This window comes from Trachinotus anak, unplaced genomic scaffold, assembly GCF_046630095.1.
Source record: "Trachinotus anak isolate AG129_WGS33_773 ecotype Australia unplaced genomic scaffold, CSIRO_AGI_Tana_v1 ptg000018l, whole genome shotgun sequence".
Taxonomy (NCBI): domain Eukaryota; kingdom Metazoa; phylum Chordata; class Actinopteri; order Carangiformes; family Carangidae; genus Trachinotus; species Trachinotus anak.
In genome coordinates, this window is record NW_027273869.1 from 1,367,251 (window position 1) to 1,384,466 (window position 17,216).

The 17,216-nt window shown below is 45.1% G+C and overlaps 2 protein-coding genes across 6 annotated transcripts in view; one reads left to right on the top strand and one right to left on the bottom strand.

The window, feature by feature from the left end:
• Nucleotides 1-2,073: 2,073 nt before the first annotated feature.
• Nucleotides 2,074-7,937, bottom strand: nfyba (nuclear transcription factor Y, beta a). 3 transcript variants are annotated; one of them, XM_071502138.1, is made up of 7 exons: nt 7,801-7,937; nt 5,769-5,862; nt 5,559-5,689; nt 4,219-4,416; nt 2,914-2,992; nt 2,727-2,806; nt 2,074-2,631 (listed from the first exon to the last, which is right to left on the bottom strand). In XM_071502138.1, the coding sequence occupies exons 2-7, from the start codon at nt 5,860-5,862 to the stop codon at nt 2,599-2,601; spliced, it is 615 nt and encodes a 204-aa protein (XP_071358239.1). In that variant the 5' UTR covers nt 7,801-7,937; the 3' UTR covers nt 2,074-2,598. The 3 variants fall into 3 exon arrangements, with proteins under 3 accessions (XP_071358239.1, XP_071358240.1, XP_071358241.1); XM_071502139.1 differs by having other exon boundaries at nt 7,501-7,807; XM_071502140.1 differs by lacking the exon at nt 7,801-7,937 and adding an exon at nt 6,692-7,135.
• Nucleotides 7,786-17,216, top strand: part of chst11 (carbohydrate (chondroitin 4) sulfotransferase 11) — a 92,350-nt gene continuing 82,919 nt past the window's right edge. Inside the window, exons 1-5 of one of the 3 annotated variants that reach the window (XM_071502134.1) lie at nt 7,786-8,524; nt 8,831-8,947; nt 9,072-9,114; nt 13,052-13,270; nt 15,310-15,662. In XM_071502134.1, the coding sequence (XP_071358235.1) occupies nt 15,545-15,662 (118 nt within the window). In that variant the 5' untranslated portion in view covers nt 7,786-8,524; nt 8,831-8,947; nt 9,072-9,114; nt 13,052-13,270; nt 15,310-15,544. Of the gene's footprint in view, nt 8,525-8,830; nt 8,948-9,071; nt 9,115-12,929; nt 13,271-15,309; nt 15,663-17,216 lie in introns of those variants that run through there. The other 2 variants (XM_071502136.1, XM_071502135.1) reach the window with 2 other exon arrangements.

Genomic DNA, 17,216 nt, shown 5'->3' on the forward strand with positions numbered 1-17,216 from the left:
CTGCTTCCAACAGTCTGGATGAGTTCACAGAGGCTGTGACGTCATACATCAGCTTCTGTGAGGACTGCTGTATCCCATCACGTACCAGGGTGAGTTATAACAATGACAAACCCTGGTTCACAGCTAAGCTCAGTCAGCTCAGGAGGCAAAAGGAGGAAGCTTTCAGGAGTGGGGACAGGGACAAGTTTAAAGAGTCCAAGTACAGGTTTAGCAAAGCGGTGAGAGAAGCTAAACGACTGTACTCTGAGAAATTTTCCAGTTCTCAGCCAATGACTCTGCTTCTGTCTGGAAAGGGCTCAGAAAGATCACAAACTACAAACCTAAACCCCCCCACTCCATTAATGACTTCCGTCTGGCCAACGATCTGAATGAGTTCTACTGCCGCTTTGAAAGACAGTGGGACAAGCCTGACACTAACCTCCACATCAGAGCCACACCAGAACCCCCCTCCTCCCCTACCAAAGGAACGTCTCTCTCTATCCTGGAGAGAGATGTCAACAGGCTTTTTAAGAAGCAGAACCCCCGCAAAGCAGCCGGTCCTGACTCTGTCTCTCCATCATCCCTGAAGCACTGTGCTGATCAGTTGTCTCCAGTGTTCACGGACATCTTCAACACCTCACTGGAGACCTGCCACGTGCCAGCCTGCTTCAAATCCTCCACCATCATCCCTGTCCCCAAAAAACCAAGGCCCACAGGACTAAATGACTACAGACCCATTGCCCTGACCTCTGTGGTCATGAAATCATTTGAGCGTCTTGTCCTGTCCCACCTCAAATCCATCACTGACCCACTCCTGGACCCCCTGCAGTTCGCCTACAGAGCCAACAGGTCTGTAGACGACGCCGTCAACATGGCTCTCCACTTCATCCTCCAGCACCTGGACTCCTCAGGGACCTATGCCAGGATCCTGTTTGTGGACTTCAGCTCTGCCTTCAACACCATCATCCCGGCTCTGCTGCAGGACAAGCTCTCCCAGCTGAGCGTGCCTGACTCCACCTGCAGGTGGATCACCGACTTCCTGTCTGACAGGAGGCAGCACGTGAAGCTAGGAAAGCACGTGTCTGACTCCCAGACCATCAGCACTGGATCCCCACAAGGCTGCGTTCTTTCTCCTCTGCTCTTCTCCCTGTACACCAACACCTGCACCTCCAGCCATCAGTCTGTCAAGCTCCTGAAGTTTGCAGACGACACCACTCTCATTGGACTCATCTCTGATGGCGATGAGTCTGCCTACAGGTGGGAGACTGAGCGTCTGGTGACCTGGTGCAGGCAGAACAACCTAGAGCTAAACGCTCTGAAGACAGTGGAAATGATAGTGGACTTCAGGAAGAGCCCAGCCCCACCCACCCCCATCACCCTGTGTGACTCCCCCGTGGCTACCGTGGAGCATTTTCGCTTCTTGGGAACCACCATCACACAGGATCTCAAATGGGAGCTGAACATCAGCTCCCTCATCAAAAAAGCTCAGCAGAGGATGTATTTCCTGAGGCAGTTGAAGAAGTTCAACCTGCCAAGGACTATGATGGTGAACTTCTACACCTCCATCATCGAGTCCATCCTCACCTCCTCCATCACCATCTGGTACGCTGCTGCCACGGAGAGGGACAATAACAGACTGCAGCGTATCATCCACTCTGCTGAGAAGGTGATTGGCTGCAATCTTCCGTCCCTCCAGGACCTGTACGCCTCAAGGGCTCTGAGGCGTGCAGGGAAGATTGTAGCTGACTCCTCCCACCCTGGACACAAACTCTTTGAGACACTCCCCTCTGGCAGGAGGCTGCGGTCCTTCAGGACCAAAACCTCTCGCCACAAAAATAGCTTCTTCCCATCTGCTATTAGCCTCATCAACAAGGCTAGAGAGCCCCACTGTTGCTTATCAATTGCACCAATCACCAGAAAAAATTCCTTGTATGTGAAAACATACTTGGCAATAAAACTGATTCTGATTCTGATTCTGATTCATGGTCCGTGTGAATTTCTGCTTCCAGGTGTGGACAGTTTAAAGCAAAGCTCCAGCTCAACACTGACTGAGTATGAAACTGTTTTCAGTGATAAATGGAAAAAGTGAAAGCATCACTTTTGAATTTTTATTCAAAGGATGTACATGACATTAAAGCACATGGTAAATTGTCTGAACTTACAAAAGAGCTGCATGATCTCATGTGACAGTAACAACACGGCTTTTCTCAGTTCAAACAGAGAAGACCTTCAAAATAAGCTTCCAATACATCACCTTCCCCACTACTACCCCACAACCCCCACCCCCCAAGAAAAAAATAATGCATAAAAGCAAACACATGAACACACACACAAAAACAATTCCACCACTAAATCATGTATAAGACTAGCCTTTAAAATAAAGCCTCAAATTCCCCAGGTGCTTTGGACGCACTCCAAAACATTTGCTATCTCACAACTAGAAACTACACTTTCTACAACAGGTAGTGATTTCTGTGTACACGAGGGTTTGTGCAGACGCCTCTCCCTCCTCTCTCCCTGTCCATCTGGTGACCTTCACCCTGTGGCAGGGTCAGAGGTCATCAGGTGAGTGTGAGCCCGGTGCGAAGCTGCTGCGGTCAGGCTGGGAGGAAGTCCTCGTCATGAAAACTGGATCTGTTGTACAGTGGGAATCTGGAACAGAGCGGCACAGTTTAGTTGGACAGGGTGTGTGTTCATCAGAGCTGGGGCACAGCTGTGAGCTGCTGCTGCCTCCGTGTGGACCGTACCTGTTGATATGAGGTGGTGTACACCATGACGTTCTGCTGCTGTCCATCTGCTGTGATGATCCCAGCTGGCAGTGGATTTGCTGATGGAGGGAGAAAACGTATTTTAACCAGACTCAAAAGATCAGATTGAGACACAGACGGAAACAAACTGTCAACACAGAGGGGGATGAATTAACAATTCACTTACTGAAGCTGTCGTCTGTCAGATCCTCCCCAAGGCTTTCTCCCACCGCCACCCCGGGCATCCCCTTCTCCCCCTTCATCGCCTGGAGACACAGAGTATAACACATGTGAACAACATGTGGAACCAAACAAGAACACGCAATCATCTGGTAACAGGCCTTCACTGCCACATGAAGAAGAAACATGAGCCAGTGAGAGGTGTGTTCCATAAAGACGGATGATGCATTAAACCAGGATTAAATCCTGCTTCAGGGAGTTCAAATAAGTCTCAGTTACCATGGAAACCAGGTTAGTTTTCAGGCTGAACCAGTCTGACAATCTGACAGTTTCATTCTCCCTGGATGTTCCGCTTCACTGTTGCACACAGTTTACAGTTTGTATCAAATCTATCCCATTTACACACACAGAGTGGATTTACTTACTACTTTCAAACCTTAGTGTGGGTCATTTTTTACTCAGTGGTTCCAGCCTGTGAGAGTGAAGGTACCACAGGTGGGCCGTAAGAGTCATTTACAAAATGGTACAGTTCAGGTGAAAAGATGTGATTAACACATTCACACTTCTTCTAAATCCACAGTGAAGAAAGAGTGCTGCAGCCAAAGTCCCAAACAGATCAGCTGAGCAGCAAAACACACGACATCACAGAGGGAAGTGACACAATTCAATAAAATCAGCTCTGCTCCACGGACTGGAAATGAAAATACAAACTGAGCAGCTTCATTCAGTTGCTGTCACATTTTAAATGAAGTCACTGTTGTTACACTTCCAATTTATTGCCCCCTGAATTTCAAGTCCATCGTTCAGAATATCTTCAGGAGGAAATGTAAATGGACCAGTTTTGTAAAATGTGTGTTACATTAGATTTGGCAACAATAAGCCTCTGAACGCTTCTTGTGGATCTCTAGTCTCTATCTCTTGCACCTTTCTGCTGCCACTGTATCTGCTGCTCCTCCACTGCTGTGTTCAGGAGCCCTGGTTTCAGCTCTGCAGAGGCTTTAATGGGATTAGACTCACTGCTGGCCTCCTCCTAGGTTCAGTGTGGGGGTACGGTCTGCACTGAAAGCACCAATCCAGACTGCTCCAGGTCAGTCTGATGCTCTTATTCTATTTTGTTTTTAACTCATTTAAACTCTCTGACTCATTTGTGTTTGTATCATTTCACTATCATACAAGTGTTTTTTCCTTTTCTTCAGTGACCATGGACATTTTATGAAAACCGTCTGCTCAAAGAAAACCAGTTCATTTGCTTTTCTTTCTGAGGATGTTCTGAACAGTGAGCAGGACTGGACATGGCCACTTTGTGTCTCACCTCTCTAAACTTCTGCAGGTAGAGCTTCAGCGGCTCCACGTACATGTCGAAACCCAGTGTGGACATGGCAAACAAGATGTCCTCCCCATTGATGGTCTTCCTCTTCTCCTGGTGGCAGCGCTCGCTCGCCTCCGACGTGATGAAGCTGATGAACTCACTCACACACTCCTGCACACACTCCTTGGCATCTTTCGCAATCTGTGGAGATGCATACACGCATGCATGCACGCACGCACGCACGCACGCACGCACGCGCGCACACACACACACACACACACAATACAGAAAGGAAGAAGTCAGCCAATAAAGAAGAGTTTGTGAAGTTCATCAACATTATATTGTTGTTAACAGACTCATCATCATCTCCTCCTCCTCCTGTTTCTTAAACTAATCACCTATACACCACTTCATCTTTAGAGCACAGCAACAGCCACATACACCATCAGTGTGTGTGCACTCCGTGACAGTGACAGTGACAGGGTTCAGGTAGGGAGAGACTGAGCCTGGAAACAAAAAGTACTTCTGTCACCAACCAAGGCTGATTGCGGCCCCGTCACAGAGGGGCAACAAAAGTCTAATGATCATCACTCACAACAATGTCAACACGTGAAATTTTAAACTCACGCACTTTCAGAAAATGCATATGTGATCATTTTGGCTGCAGTCTGGAGCCCTGAGGAGAAACACTGTAGCCTACAGCAGGTGACGTTACACCGTCTGCTCAGAGACCTGCAGACAGACCCTGAGACTTTACCAACAACTACTGAAGTGAAAAATAAATATTCCCACAAAATGAACAAAAAGCAAAAAATACAGAAAACATGTTGCCACAGTTCTGTTTATTTTACTTATATTATTCATTTTAAGGAATTCTTAAGTCAAGTGTTTTTCCCCTGTGGAGAGTCCCTGGGTCAATTTTCACTGTAATTTAATCCCAAAGTTCCACAATGACAGTGTGTGACTACTTTGGTTTACATACTTTCTGTAATCAAAGTTCAAATCTGATCAGATCAGGGTCTGTGCTCTTATTTCTATCAGTTTAGGTCCTTGATGATTGAGAGCCACTGATGTACAGGACTCATACATCATGCCAGGACCGCTCGTTCAGACCTCAGAGGAACACTAAGAAAGAACAGATCTGTTCCTCCCTGAGACTCACTGGTCTTCAGACAAGTAACAGGCAAAGGGTTCAAGTGGAATTGAACTACATCTTCTCCACCATCACCAGTTTCATATAACAACATGATGATCAGTCTCATTTCCTCTGTCACTGAGTATAACCCACAAAAAACACTGACACCGACAACCCCACCCCCACGCACACACTCACAAACACAAACCTTTCCAGTCTGAGGAACAGCATTCTTCATGATGCGAGCCACGTTGGCGATGGGGAGGTAGATGTCCTGCTCCCTGTAGTTCTCTTTGACTCCACCGTCTTCATGGTCGTTCAGACTCTCTTCTGCATCATCTACACAAAACACACACACAGTCAGCAGCTGTTCACTGTCTACACTGTTCTCAGACCAGCTCCTGTGTCTGCTCCTCACCATCTTGAGACTGGAGAACATAGTGACTGGACGCCATGTACTCTCCAGTGATCCCCAGCTGGGAAGCGTCGGTGGTTGAGCTGTCTCCGTCCATCTGTGAGACAAACACACATCACACTGACTTCAGTATACCTGCAAGGCCTGGATGTACCCCACAAACACACACACACACACACACACACACACACACACACACACACACACACACAGCTTGTAGTTCTTCTCTTCAGAAAAGCCTGACAGGCTGAACCTTGATCATATGAAGCAGGAAGTACAAAAGTCCCAAAGATAATTGTTCTGGGTGGTTCACAAGCTGTGTCTGCACAGACACACAAAGGTAAGAATTTTTTGGTGATCTTCAGAATCTTTGCTGTTGTGATTGACAGCTGGAAAAACAGGAAGAATCCCATCAATATCCCTGAATCCTTATCACCCAGAGCTGTACAGCAGTTCTCAGCTGTGCCCGTGTGAGGATTTGTTGCTTTTCTCAGAGTAAAATAACAAAACGTGTGTCTCTCTACGGGTTCTGGAAAATTATAGAAGATTGCATTTTCTGATGTTTTATGGAAAAATTAGAATGAATTATCTGAGAAACTAATCATTAAAGGGCCATAACACGCCTGTACTCATGCTGTCAAACACAACCACATACACACTTTATACTTTGGATTCCTCTCAGTCCCATCAGGGAGGCGTCTGTTTGAATTGAGAACCCGTTCCACTTGAGAACCTGTTTCAAACTGTCTGGACCATTGGGATCCTACAGCCCCAAGCTCAACAATTCTTTTTACTTATGCCAGCATCAGTAAAAAGTGTTAAAGTGTGTCAGTGTTAAAACTGTGATGAGAGGACGAAGTGGAACTATCTCTCTGGTAGCTTTGTGGTAGTTTTGTGCCTCTTTCAGTCAGGTCTTTCTGTCTTGCCTCTATGCAGGAGGGGTGGGGGTCCGTCGTGTGTTCTTCAGCCACAGAAACAGGAAACGTCCACTGAACTGGCCTTGGCACAGTGAGTCTGGTAAATAATTTCTTCCTAGAAGGCTGGATCTCTCAGTCCTGTGGTCACATCAGGTATGACCAGTGTGATGAACACCGAACAGACAACATGGGGCCTTGCATTGTGAACACATGGCTAATGTCGTGTTACTGAAGAGTATTAAAACGTTTCTGACTTGTCCACCTTCACGGTCACTGTGTGTGGCTGCAGGAATTCAGCCGGAACCCATCTGCTCTCCGGGTGCAGCGCAGTTATCTGTGACATATGTGTGTTTCGCTTTGTCTGTGTGTGTTAACGACAGGAACAGCGACCAGCGGATTCATCAGCTCACTGGCCTGCTGTTGTACTCAGCTCATCATCATTACACGTTTCCACCTTAAAGACACCAGCTAATGTGCCCTGCCCCCCCCCCCCCCCCCCCCCCCCCCCCCCCATGTTTGGACGGTTATATGATGAACTGTGTTTGCGGGCTCCGACATGACACTGGGGCTGCTAGCTGCTTGTGTTAGCGAGGTTAGCGGTATAACCTGCCTGTTGTACAGCTGTGACCGGGGGGGGGGGGGCGCCGCTACGCACAAGCTAAAAGCACCGACCTGTGTTTAGCTAACGTGTGCTAACTGGAGTAGCAGCTCAGGCGCGCTGTGTGACAGGGTGAGCTAACGAGCCAGTTCACCGGTCTCCATGAAACTCCGTGAATTAGTTGAGCACAGAGGAGAGAGGCTGTCCGGTGGGCTGTTACCTTCTGTAGTTAACCTTTTCAGGTACATTGTGTCCCTGGAACAAATTGTCGGTGTAAATCCACCGCAGCTGGCGCCTGCACAGACCGCGCTGGCCTGTTCTTTGTCGCACGGAGCAGAGCAAGACGTGGCCGAGGCCGAAATGATAAAGACTTGTTTTTAAAGTTTCACCCGCCGGATACTTCCTGATGAGCAACCCTCATTCACTCAGACAACAAATAAAAAATCAGGCAGAGACGGACATTTCCATTCGAGCTAACGAGAAATCGGTTAGCAATCATTGGCCGGAGCCAGGCACAAACCTGCAATGAAGCCCTGGTTGGTTACCTCCCTGAGACGGCTGTTTGGTTGGACAGAAAATGGCTGCGAAAGGACCAGTCCCAGCGCGGAGCTGCGGCTGTACTACCGCCTGTGGCCGGCAGGGGGCCGCCCGGCGTTCAGGGACTGCTCACAAGCTCCTACACCGCAGAAGCCTCGACCGCCAACGCAACATCACCAGTGGAAGCACATCGAATTACAAAATACATGATGATTTAAAAAAAATAATCATCATGTCTTTTAGCTTTTATTTTAGTTTTATTTTATTTTAGTGTAACAATCAAGCACAAGCCAAGCACAGCTTCACTGCAGTCTGAAACGACAGAAAGAGAAGAAGTACACATCTAACATGCATTCATTAGTCAAAACCATAATAAAATAGAACTTCTACAGCATTTTGTTCATATGGTTTCATCCCCCTAAGTATGACATTTCGGTAACTCTGTTTCTAGCCTGTAATATAAAATTTGTTCTTTCAGAGGAGCGACGGTCGGTCGTAATCGCTCGTAACTATCATAATTCCCATAGTTGTGGCAGCAATTGAACGCATCTCTTCCAGCCTCCGCCTGGAGCGAGTACAGCTCCTGCAGGGCCGGAGGCTGCAGTCTCAGGACCGCAACTTTAGGACCCTGGTTTCTCGCGAAACTGCCACCTAAGGACTTGGGCGACAGCATCACATTTCTCAAGAAGACGGACGGTAAACGGGATGTGAGTGTGACAGTTCATATAAATATATTAAGAGTAGCCAACTAATTAGGCTACTTTATTGGCACAACCATCTACCATATTTATAATAATGAAGTAATATATAATTATCAATAATACACAGCTGCGGTCCTGAAACTGCAGCCTCCGGTACTGCAGGAACGGGTCTTATTATCTATTAGAGGAACATTAGGTATTAAATTCGGTGGGCAATTTCGCAATAAATTATTAATGCTGCTTTTTTGGTCATTTTTGTACTTTATAAACCAACTGTATTGTTTTATAATGCTGTTACTGTACTGATTTTAGTTGCCCTGACCATCATCTCTGGGAGAAGAGCTGAGGGAAACGGAGTCTGCCTCTCCTGCACTGTACCTGGCCTTCTGCTTTATCAGAATAAAAGATAATCCCATCACGTTTTGTCAGGTACCGGCCAAGTAAATAAATCCATCCAGTCCTAAAGCGGTTCACACCTATATGAAGTGATTTAACTGCTACAGATTCATTTCTGTACATCCGAAATGAATTACAGTTGAATTTGTCTGTGCAGGAGGATGAGCAGGTCTTCCTCTCTGGTCCCTTTATCACCGCAGGTAAGAGTAGACAATGTGCTTTTTTTTAGACAATGCCATAAAGTCTTTATCAGCTATAAATAACAATAGGTAATACCTTAGTTAAGTAGTAATGTTAATTGTTAATGTAATTAATGTACCCTGAAAAGAATTACATTAACAACATAATCAGTGCTTGGTTAACACAAATATTGGTAACACTTGAAAAAGTGTTACCAATATTTGTGTTAACCAAGCACTGATTATGTTTTCTGTGAAGTGGAGGAATTTAGAAGAGGGATTCCAAAGGACTTAAGGAAACAAGCAAGACTATCCAGATGGTACATGGAGCTGTTACCTACTTACAATCAGGGGTAATACATTTCAATAACATGTTATTCTCTCTCTCTCTCTCTCTCTCTCTCTCTCTCTCTCTCTCTCTCTCTCTCTCTCTCTCTCTCTCTCTCTCTCTCTCTCTCTCTCTCTGTGTGTGTGTGTGTGTGTGTGTGTGTGTGTGTGTGTGTGTGTGTGTGTGTGTGTGTGTGTGTGTGTGTGTGTGTGTGTAATAACGCAATGTAAATTTAACAAGAGTTAAGGGTAGGTGGTAGGGAGGTGAACTATTTGTAGAAAACTGTTCCGACATGCACTAACATTTCACCAGTCGTTTCTCATCAAAGTAAGAAGGCTCTGGGGGCTGTGTGTGCACAGTTTGGCACTTGTGTTGTCACTATGGGTTTTAGACAGTCTGGTATGTTTACTCCCTGTGTTTTAAATTGTGCAGCATGTCTGTGAAACCTGTTTCTCAGGATCTCCAACAGGCAGCTGCTGAGAGAACCTGCTACCAGTTTCCACCACAAGATGTCACCTTGATACCTTGAAATCAACAAAGGCTCTTTTCTTAGTGTCTATGTTCTTTTGATGTGAGTTAGTACAAGAACATACTAAAATCTGCCTTCCTGTCAGACTCTGGGCGACACACAACACACGGTAAACATCTGGTGGTTTCGTGAAGTTGTTGCACATTTTAACCTGTAATGATGTATGCCAGTTATTTGATTGGGTTCTACACCACAACACTTCTCTTTACTTGTTATTGTGAGATTGCTGCTTATTTTCTTTGGCACTTGACACCAATCACACTACAGTTGTGTGATTTCTGCACAGTGCAGTTATCACACTATAGCTGTCTTGGCTCTTTATAGTTATCTTTATTTTCATCACACTATTGTTATCTTACTCCACCATCTTTTTTCTTCCACACATTCTTTGACACACTACTAGCCCTGGACACTAAAATGTTAGATATACAGATATCTGTAACGGTTAATCTTGTATGAATTTTTTTTTCTAATGATTTTATTTATTTATTATTTGTGAATGGTTTTCTACAGGGAATAAAAAAACATAGGCCACTGCTGTAAAAGAGATGTCGCTAACAGTGTTGACGGAACACTTTCAGCAATAAGCAGAGTCTGTTATTACTGCTGTAATGTTTATTTTTAAGCCATGGGGTTGTAGTCTTTGTAAAACTTTAGCATTTGTTTCATAGTGCCATCCTTGAAGTTCACCAAGTCTGTCATTCATTCACAACAGTCATTTATTTTATGGCTTTTACTTTACATTGGGACCCTGGGTCAGCCCAGGTCAGCAACCCATTTCCTCACGTTATCATAAGCTGAGTTGGTGTTATTTAGGCTTTTGACACATACTGATGTTTTTTTCCTCAGCAACATTATTAATTCACTGTCACCTTTTTGATGTCCCGTCATGCCCTGTCTCAGAGCTCAGTTTTGAGAAATGACCATGTTCGGCTGGTGATAAAACTCCACTGTCTGGGGTCAGTGCTGGAGCAGTCGATTCAAATGAGTTTCTTGCTCTGAACTACCTGTCTGTCAAAATTTAATAAACTCCATCACCCACAGTCCATCCCAGATTGACCTCATAGTGCATGATCAGGTTAATACTTGAGATTTTCAACCCTTAATTAATAAAGCATTCAGTGAAGTGTTAAATAGAGGTCACTCTATTGTAGTGGCTAACCACAGATCCCCCACAGGACTGACTGATTAGATATATTGATTGAGGGATGGAGGATGCTGTAATTATGCACCTTTTATTGACAGCATGTTTTACAGGCCAGAGGTCAGAGATTTGTTCCTGGATTTCAAACTTTTACACACTTAAATTTTACAAGAATATGGAAAATAACAATGAACCAGTAAGCATGAATTGAAGACCATCCTGCAATGGGATCACACTAGAGTAACCAGACATCCCTGTTTCCTGGAACAGACCCCCTTTTTAGGTAGCCTGTCTGTTAAAAACAGACCGATGACACAGATGCCAGCAGAGCAGACAGGCAGACGTCTAGCCTTGCACTTGTTTTAGCCAACAGAAGGGGCTGGCTGCTTGCAAAAGCAGCTTCACAAATGAAGCTAAAGCCATCAAAATAGAGTTATCCAATCAGATTTTTCCTTTTTCTGTTTTCTCTAGCCTAAAAAACTACATGGAGCTACCACCCTTTAGGCTCACCACCTGCAGGATAGGCATTGGGATCAAGTGTATTGTAGGCTGGGCAGCAGGCAAGAGAGACCTAGGCATTCAGACTGGCTCTGCAAAATCTCATCTCTTTGGTGGAAGGAACTGCAGCTAGGCCTGATCTGAACCTGAGTAGTCCTTTATTATTGGATGTCTGTGCTAGTCATGGATTGGCCATAGCATTGTCATTGAGTCATTGAGTTTGTGGTCACATTATTTGATCTGTAGCCGTCTACCGCAACCACTTTAATAATGATAGGAGCAGAGCTGTCTCTGATCACCAACTGGTGGTGAGTTTGATCAGATGGAGGAGAAGTCTGCCTGAAAAAGTCAGACATGTAGAGATGGTGAACTGGTCATTTGTGATTTCACCAGCTGGTGGACACCAGCAGTGAAGGAGGCCTCTGAAGAAGAAGGCCTTTCAGGCCTGGCTGACCCAGCAGTCTTCTGAAACAGCAGACAAGTACCGCCAGGCCAGAGGGGCTACAACTGCCCCGGTTGATCTGGGGAGTTCATGGAGAAGGCCTTTAAGTGAGCTTCAAGGAAAGTCTGGCATCAGATCACATCACTCAGGAAGTGAAATCAGAGCTTGACTTAGGCTGTGTTCAGCAGTTGAGAAGAATTGCTGACCCTTGACTGTTGATATTATCAAGCAAAAGAACACTTTGAGAAACTCCTGAACTTGACTAAGAGGCAGAGTCTGAAGACACGGGGAAAGCCTCACCCATATCCTTGGCAGAGGCCAGGGTGCTGGGTGCATCCAGGGTGCTGGAAAAGGGGGCCTCAAACAATTGCTGAACCTCAGATCCAAGCGGAACAATGTGAATTCTGTCATTGTCATGGAACAGTGGACTAGCTCTTTACCCTTGCAATGTTATTAGAGGGGTTTTGGGAGTTTGCCCATCTAGTCTATATGTGTTTTGTGGACTTGAAGAATAAGTGTATTGAGATCTTGTTCGGGAATGAGGGAAAAATGAACCACGAGATTAACAGGTGCAGCATTAATGGGCGTCTTGTACCAGACATTGTGGTGAAGAAGGAGCTGAGCTAGAAAACAATTTATCAGTTGATACTATGTTCTAACCCTCACCTATGGCGAAAAGATATCTGGATGGCACTCAGAGATGCTGCTCCTTCATGTCAAAAGGAGCCAGTTGAGCTGGTTTGGGTATCTGATCAGGATCATCTGGGTCACCTTCGTTTGGCACCTCCAACTGGTACAAATGATTATATATATCTGGCCTGGGAACACTTGATGGATGGATGGATGGATGGATGGATCTTACAACTAAAAGTCTACAGATGAAAAGTCATGACTTGGATTTCCTAAATAATAAATTATTCCTAAAGGATTTAAGAGTAACTTCTGTTTAAAGTATTGTTTTTATACAACATAAGTAAGTAAGCACTGATTTTCTCACATTCTCTACTACTCTCTCAGCCCATGGACACATGCTGATAAGGCATTGACCTCACTGACCCAGAACCCAGCATATGTCTGAGGCCTTGATGCTGAGGAGAAACTGCTGAGATCACCCCCTGCTGTTAATCACTATTCCCTTTAGCAACAGTACAAGGCAGCAGGGAAGTGTCAACAATGATATCCGGAGGCAGGACGGTGTTCCAATGATGCCTTCACCTGAAGCCTGTAGCCAGACAGGTGAGGACTGATGTGTGTGTTTGTGTCTGTGCTGCTTTACAAGTTTGTGTACATTTTTTTATGAACCGTTTGCTTCCAGCATAACTTGCAGCCCCACTCATGCATTTTATGGCTCTCAACTTTAAAGAAGATAAGCTTTAAGGTTGTGCCTTTGAAAGCCTCTGTAAGCTTTAATATAGCAGAGTATTTAAAGGCTCCAGGAGAATGATAAGACTCTGGGATTTGATACATTTACATGAAGCAAAAGCTCCAGCTTATTCTGTGTTTGTATCACTATGGCACGAGCCTCAGCCCTAATAACATGCAACAAACTAGATAGGGATTATGGAATTAGACAAATTAATAGTGTTTATTGGTTAATGCTCTCACTTTAATTGATGCATTTGTTGGCTTTATTGAGACATTAGGCCAGAGTTTCTGAATCACTCTCCTGTTTGCTTTCCCTCTTTTATATTCTCTCTGATTCAGTGCCTCCAAGCATAGCAGTCGTCTTAAACAACTGTTGAATATTCATTTGGATTATGAAGTGAAGTGTCTTCAGGGACTGGAGTGGAGATGTTTTTCAAAAGCATGCCGCTGATTTCCCTGTCACCTCAGCTCTACATGAATAGTCTACATTTACAATTGCACTGTCCATCTGTGAGTGCACAACAAGGGCATCATTTTAATTCTTGGCATGTGTTGCTGCTTGTCCATGTTAATGCATGTACTGCTGTGCACTGCATACATTACAGTGCAACAATTAGTCTGTGCAGCACATTGTCTGAGGTTATCCTCCAGACCACCTTCAGATTCTCCCTTGATCAGACCTGCTTGTGTAAGTAAGACAAATGTCTTAATTAGAAAATGTGCATAGGAGTCTTTGGTATGTACTTGAAAATACCATTAGAGCACAATTTGATCAAAACAAAGCAGTTTCTATGACTATGACAGGTCTCACAGCAATTTTAAGATGCTGCATACAGGTCTACCTGTCACTGTGCTTATCTTGGACAGTAGTCTGTGATCTCATCTGACCTCTGTGCAGTGTGTGCTCTTATACCACTAGGTGGCACTGGAGTTGCATGTGGAATAGATAAATTAATTTTGTCAGACTGGGAAAACAGAAAAGTAAAACTAACATAGTAATACTGCTATAATGTCTCCAACCATACAACCACTGGCATTATTGCTGTAGGATTACTACTAGGCCTACCACCGTTACTATTGCTCTAACTATGATGTGTACTACAACCATTACTTCTGCTGTTACTACTCAGAACTCAGTGGTAGAGGAAGTAAAAGTAAAGGATTTTAACTGAGTAAAACCACACAGTCAAAATATGTCATTAAAAGTGAAAGTTTTCTTCTCTTTTCAAGAGTAATTAGTAACATCATCTTACATTATAGTACTTAAACGTAATGCATCAGTAATAGTACTCCAATCTCCTAGTAAATGCCACTATAAAGCTCTGAAAGAGGTCATTCTGCATAATGAGTTCTTTTACTTTTACATTTGTTCATAATACTTAAATTTTACTCACAGTAAATGAATGATGTCTTCTTTACACCACATTTCAGAGGGAAGTTGTGTTAGCTACTTTGCTTCACTAAGTGGTTTTGTGCTACTTCAGAGCTGCAGTTACTTTGCATATTAATCATTTGCTCACAAAACAGCTCATCAAATCACTGCATTATTATGGCCAAAACTATCCAGCCCCCCAGCTACAATATTAAAGTGCTGCTTACACAAGAATGCTTTGTTTTTAAGTATAGGGTATAATGAAATAACATAGGGGCCATTTTTCCTGCAGAATGAGTAGCCTATGCTTTAGGACAATAATCAGATTTTACTTTTGGTAAAACTTTGAATCCAGATTAGCAGTTTGGGAAACGTATGCATTACTGTTTTCTAAAAATAGTGAATATCTCTGCCTCTGCACTCACCCAGAACAGTGAAGCTAATGCCGTTCACCACTGTTTGTTTCTACCAGCAGAAGCCAATTGATTTTTTTTTTTAAGTTTGTGTATCTTTCAGAAACATTATTGTGTTCCTGTAGTGTTCTGATGATGGGAAGGAGCACATCTGGACGCGTCCATTTCCTCTAAGCAGGGGTGCCCTCCCGCCTCCCCACCCCCCCTGCAGCACAGCAGTGGTACGCTCCGTGTTGGACGCTTTAGCTCATTGACCGGCGGACAATCCTCATCAGTACCAGCAGAGCCCCGGAGCCTCCGACAAACCGGCCCTTCATTCCTCCACACAGCGAGCAGCAGCCTCCAGCCTCTCCGCCCGCCATGAAACAGACTCTGAGCGAACTGTTGAGGATGAGCAGGATATGCCGGATGGTATTTGCCACTTGTTTGGGATCCTTTATCCTGGTCATCTTTTATTTCCAAAGTATGTTCCAACCAGGTAGGATCTCTCTCCTCTCTCGTGTGTATATGTTTGTGTAGCTATTATGTGTGTGTGTGTGTGTGTGTGTGTGTGTGTGTGTGTGTGTGTGTAGCTGTGTGTATACTGATGTATGGAGTCTTGTCTGACAGCCTCCTGGCATGTTGACAAATCGATTTGTTCAGGCTGTACAGTAACGCAGCGGATGAATAATTGATACTTGTGTCGTGTGACGGCGTAAATCATCCAGCAGGTGTGCGCTGTCTCAAATCACTCTTCTCTGTGGCACGATTACAAGAGCCTGGATCGATTGTCTTGCCGCGGTGATTCTCCGGCTGTTGCTGAGCGGGTCTTTCTTTCTTTGTGGAGGTGCATGTGCGTTTGGGTGGGAGCGGACGGAGCGAGCGAACAGCGCCTGGTTGCGCGCTCCCCCTCAGCTGACAAGTGGCGTGGAGATGGTGAGAGAAGGCTTTTTGTCTCCAGAAACGTGGCGTAGCGAGGGGAACTCATGGTGCACGGGCGGCAGTGGGCTTGGGCAAAGTGCGCACATGGAGCCTGATGCGATCCAAATCGGATCCGCCCGGAGGTTCTCACCATCCGAACCAAGAGGAAAGCTGTCATGGAGAAATCAATCCGGAGTCCAGCCTTAAAATAAACCGTCTTTAGGGAGAATTTAAAGCCGATGTCCTGTCTGGTCTGCGCACGTCCGGAGACCCGCGGTTCACTCATCACACAGTAACGCGCAAAGCAGAAGCGCACCGACTGTGCAGCGGCGTAGTCTCTGCCGTTGACCTACTGTACAACAGGTTTACTGTACGGTGGTGGTGGTGGTGGGGGCCATCTATAACTGATCGCTCTTGTAGGGTCAGTGAAGTGTCCATTGCTGAGGTAATAAGATGCCGAGGACAAAAAGGGCTGTGTATCAGTCTATAGGTGATGATGTGGAGGTGAGGTGTGAATATGTGAGTGATGGGGCTGTGGGATAAAAGCTGCACACAGGAATCTCAGCATGAAGCTGAACAGACCTGCTGCCCCTGACTCAGGAGCCATGTCTGTCTTTGTGAGTCACCTGTGCTGTTGCTGGCAGCATTTCATATTTCTAAACCCCCCAAAGAAAATAATTGTTTCCCCTAAAAGTCCTGAAGTGGTAACCCTCCTCTCCAACACACACTTCCTCATTTGTTGCATCAAGTAATGACTTACCTTGCTGCATCAAGCATTAACAAACATGCAGAGGCGTCCAGAAGTCTGAGACAGAGGCACATGTCCGGAGGTTCACCTCAGAGTTGTCCATCTACAGAACTGCAGACGTTGTCCTCACGGTGGCAGTGATTCTGCTTCAGGTCAGTCACCACAGAGTGAGCGCAGAAAGTCTTCACTCCCTGTCAGGTGTCTAATGAACAAGTGTTACAAAAACTCTAACACCAGAAATCGATACATGGATTTGGGATGAGGGTAATTAGTGACACCAATCACAACTACAGAGCAGGTGAAAGTTCATTGTTTTTAAATTATGTTTTACAGCAGAGGTCACACATGATTTCCACAAGGGACATCTGAAACATGTTCTGCAAA

Excerpts from the sequence above, each read along its gene's own strand:
- nfyba (XM_071502138.1), bottom strand. The coding sequence starts at position 5,862 with ATGGACGGAGACAGCTCAACCACCGACGCTTCCCAGCTGGGGATCACT. Across the intron at positions 2,807-2,913 it reads TCTGACAGACGACAGCTTCA|CAAATCCACTGCCAGCTGGG; the intron begins GTAAGTGAATTG and ends TCCCTCCATCAG. Across the intron at positions 2,632-2,726 it reads ACACCACCTCATATCAACAG|ATTCCCACTGTACAACAGAT; the intron begins GTACGGTCCACA and ends GCTCTGTTCCAG.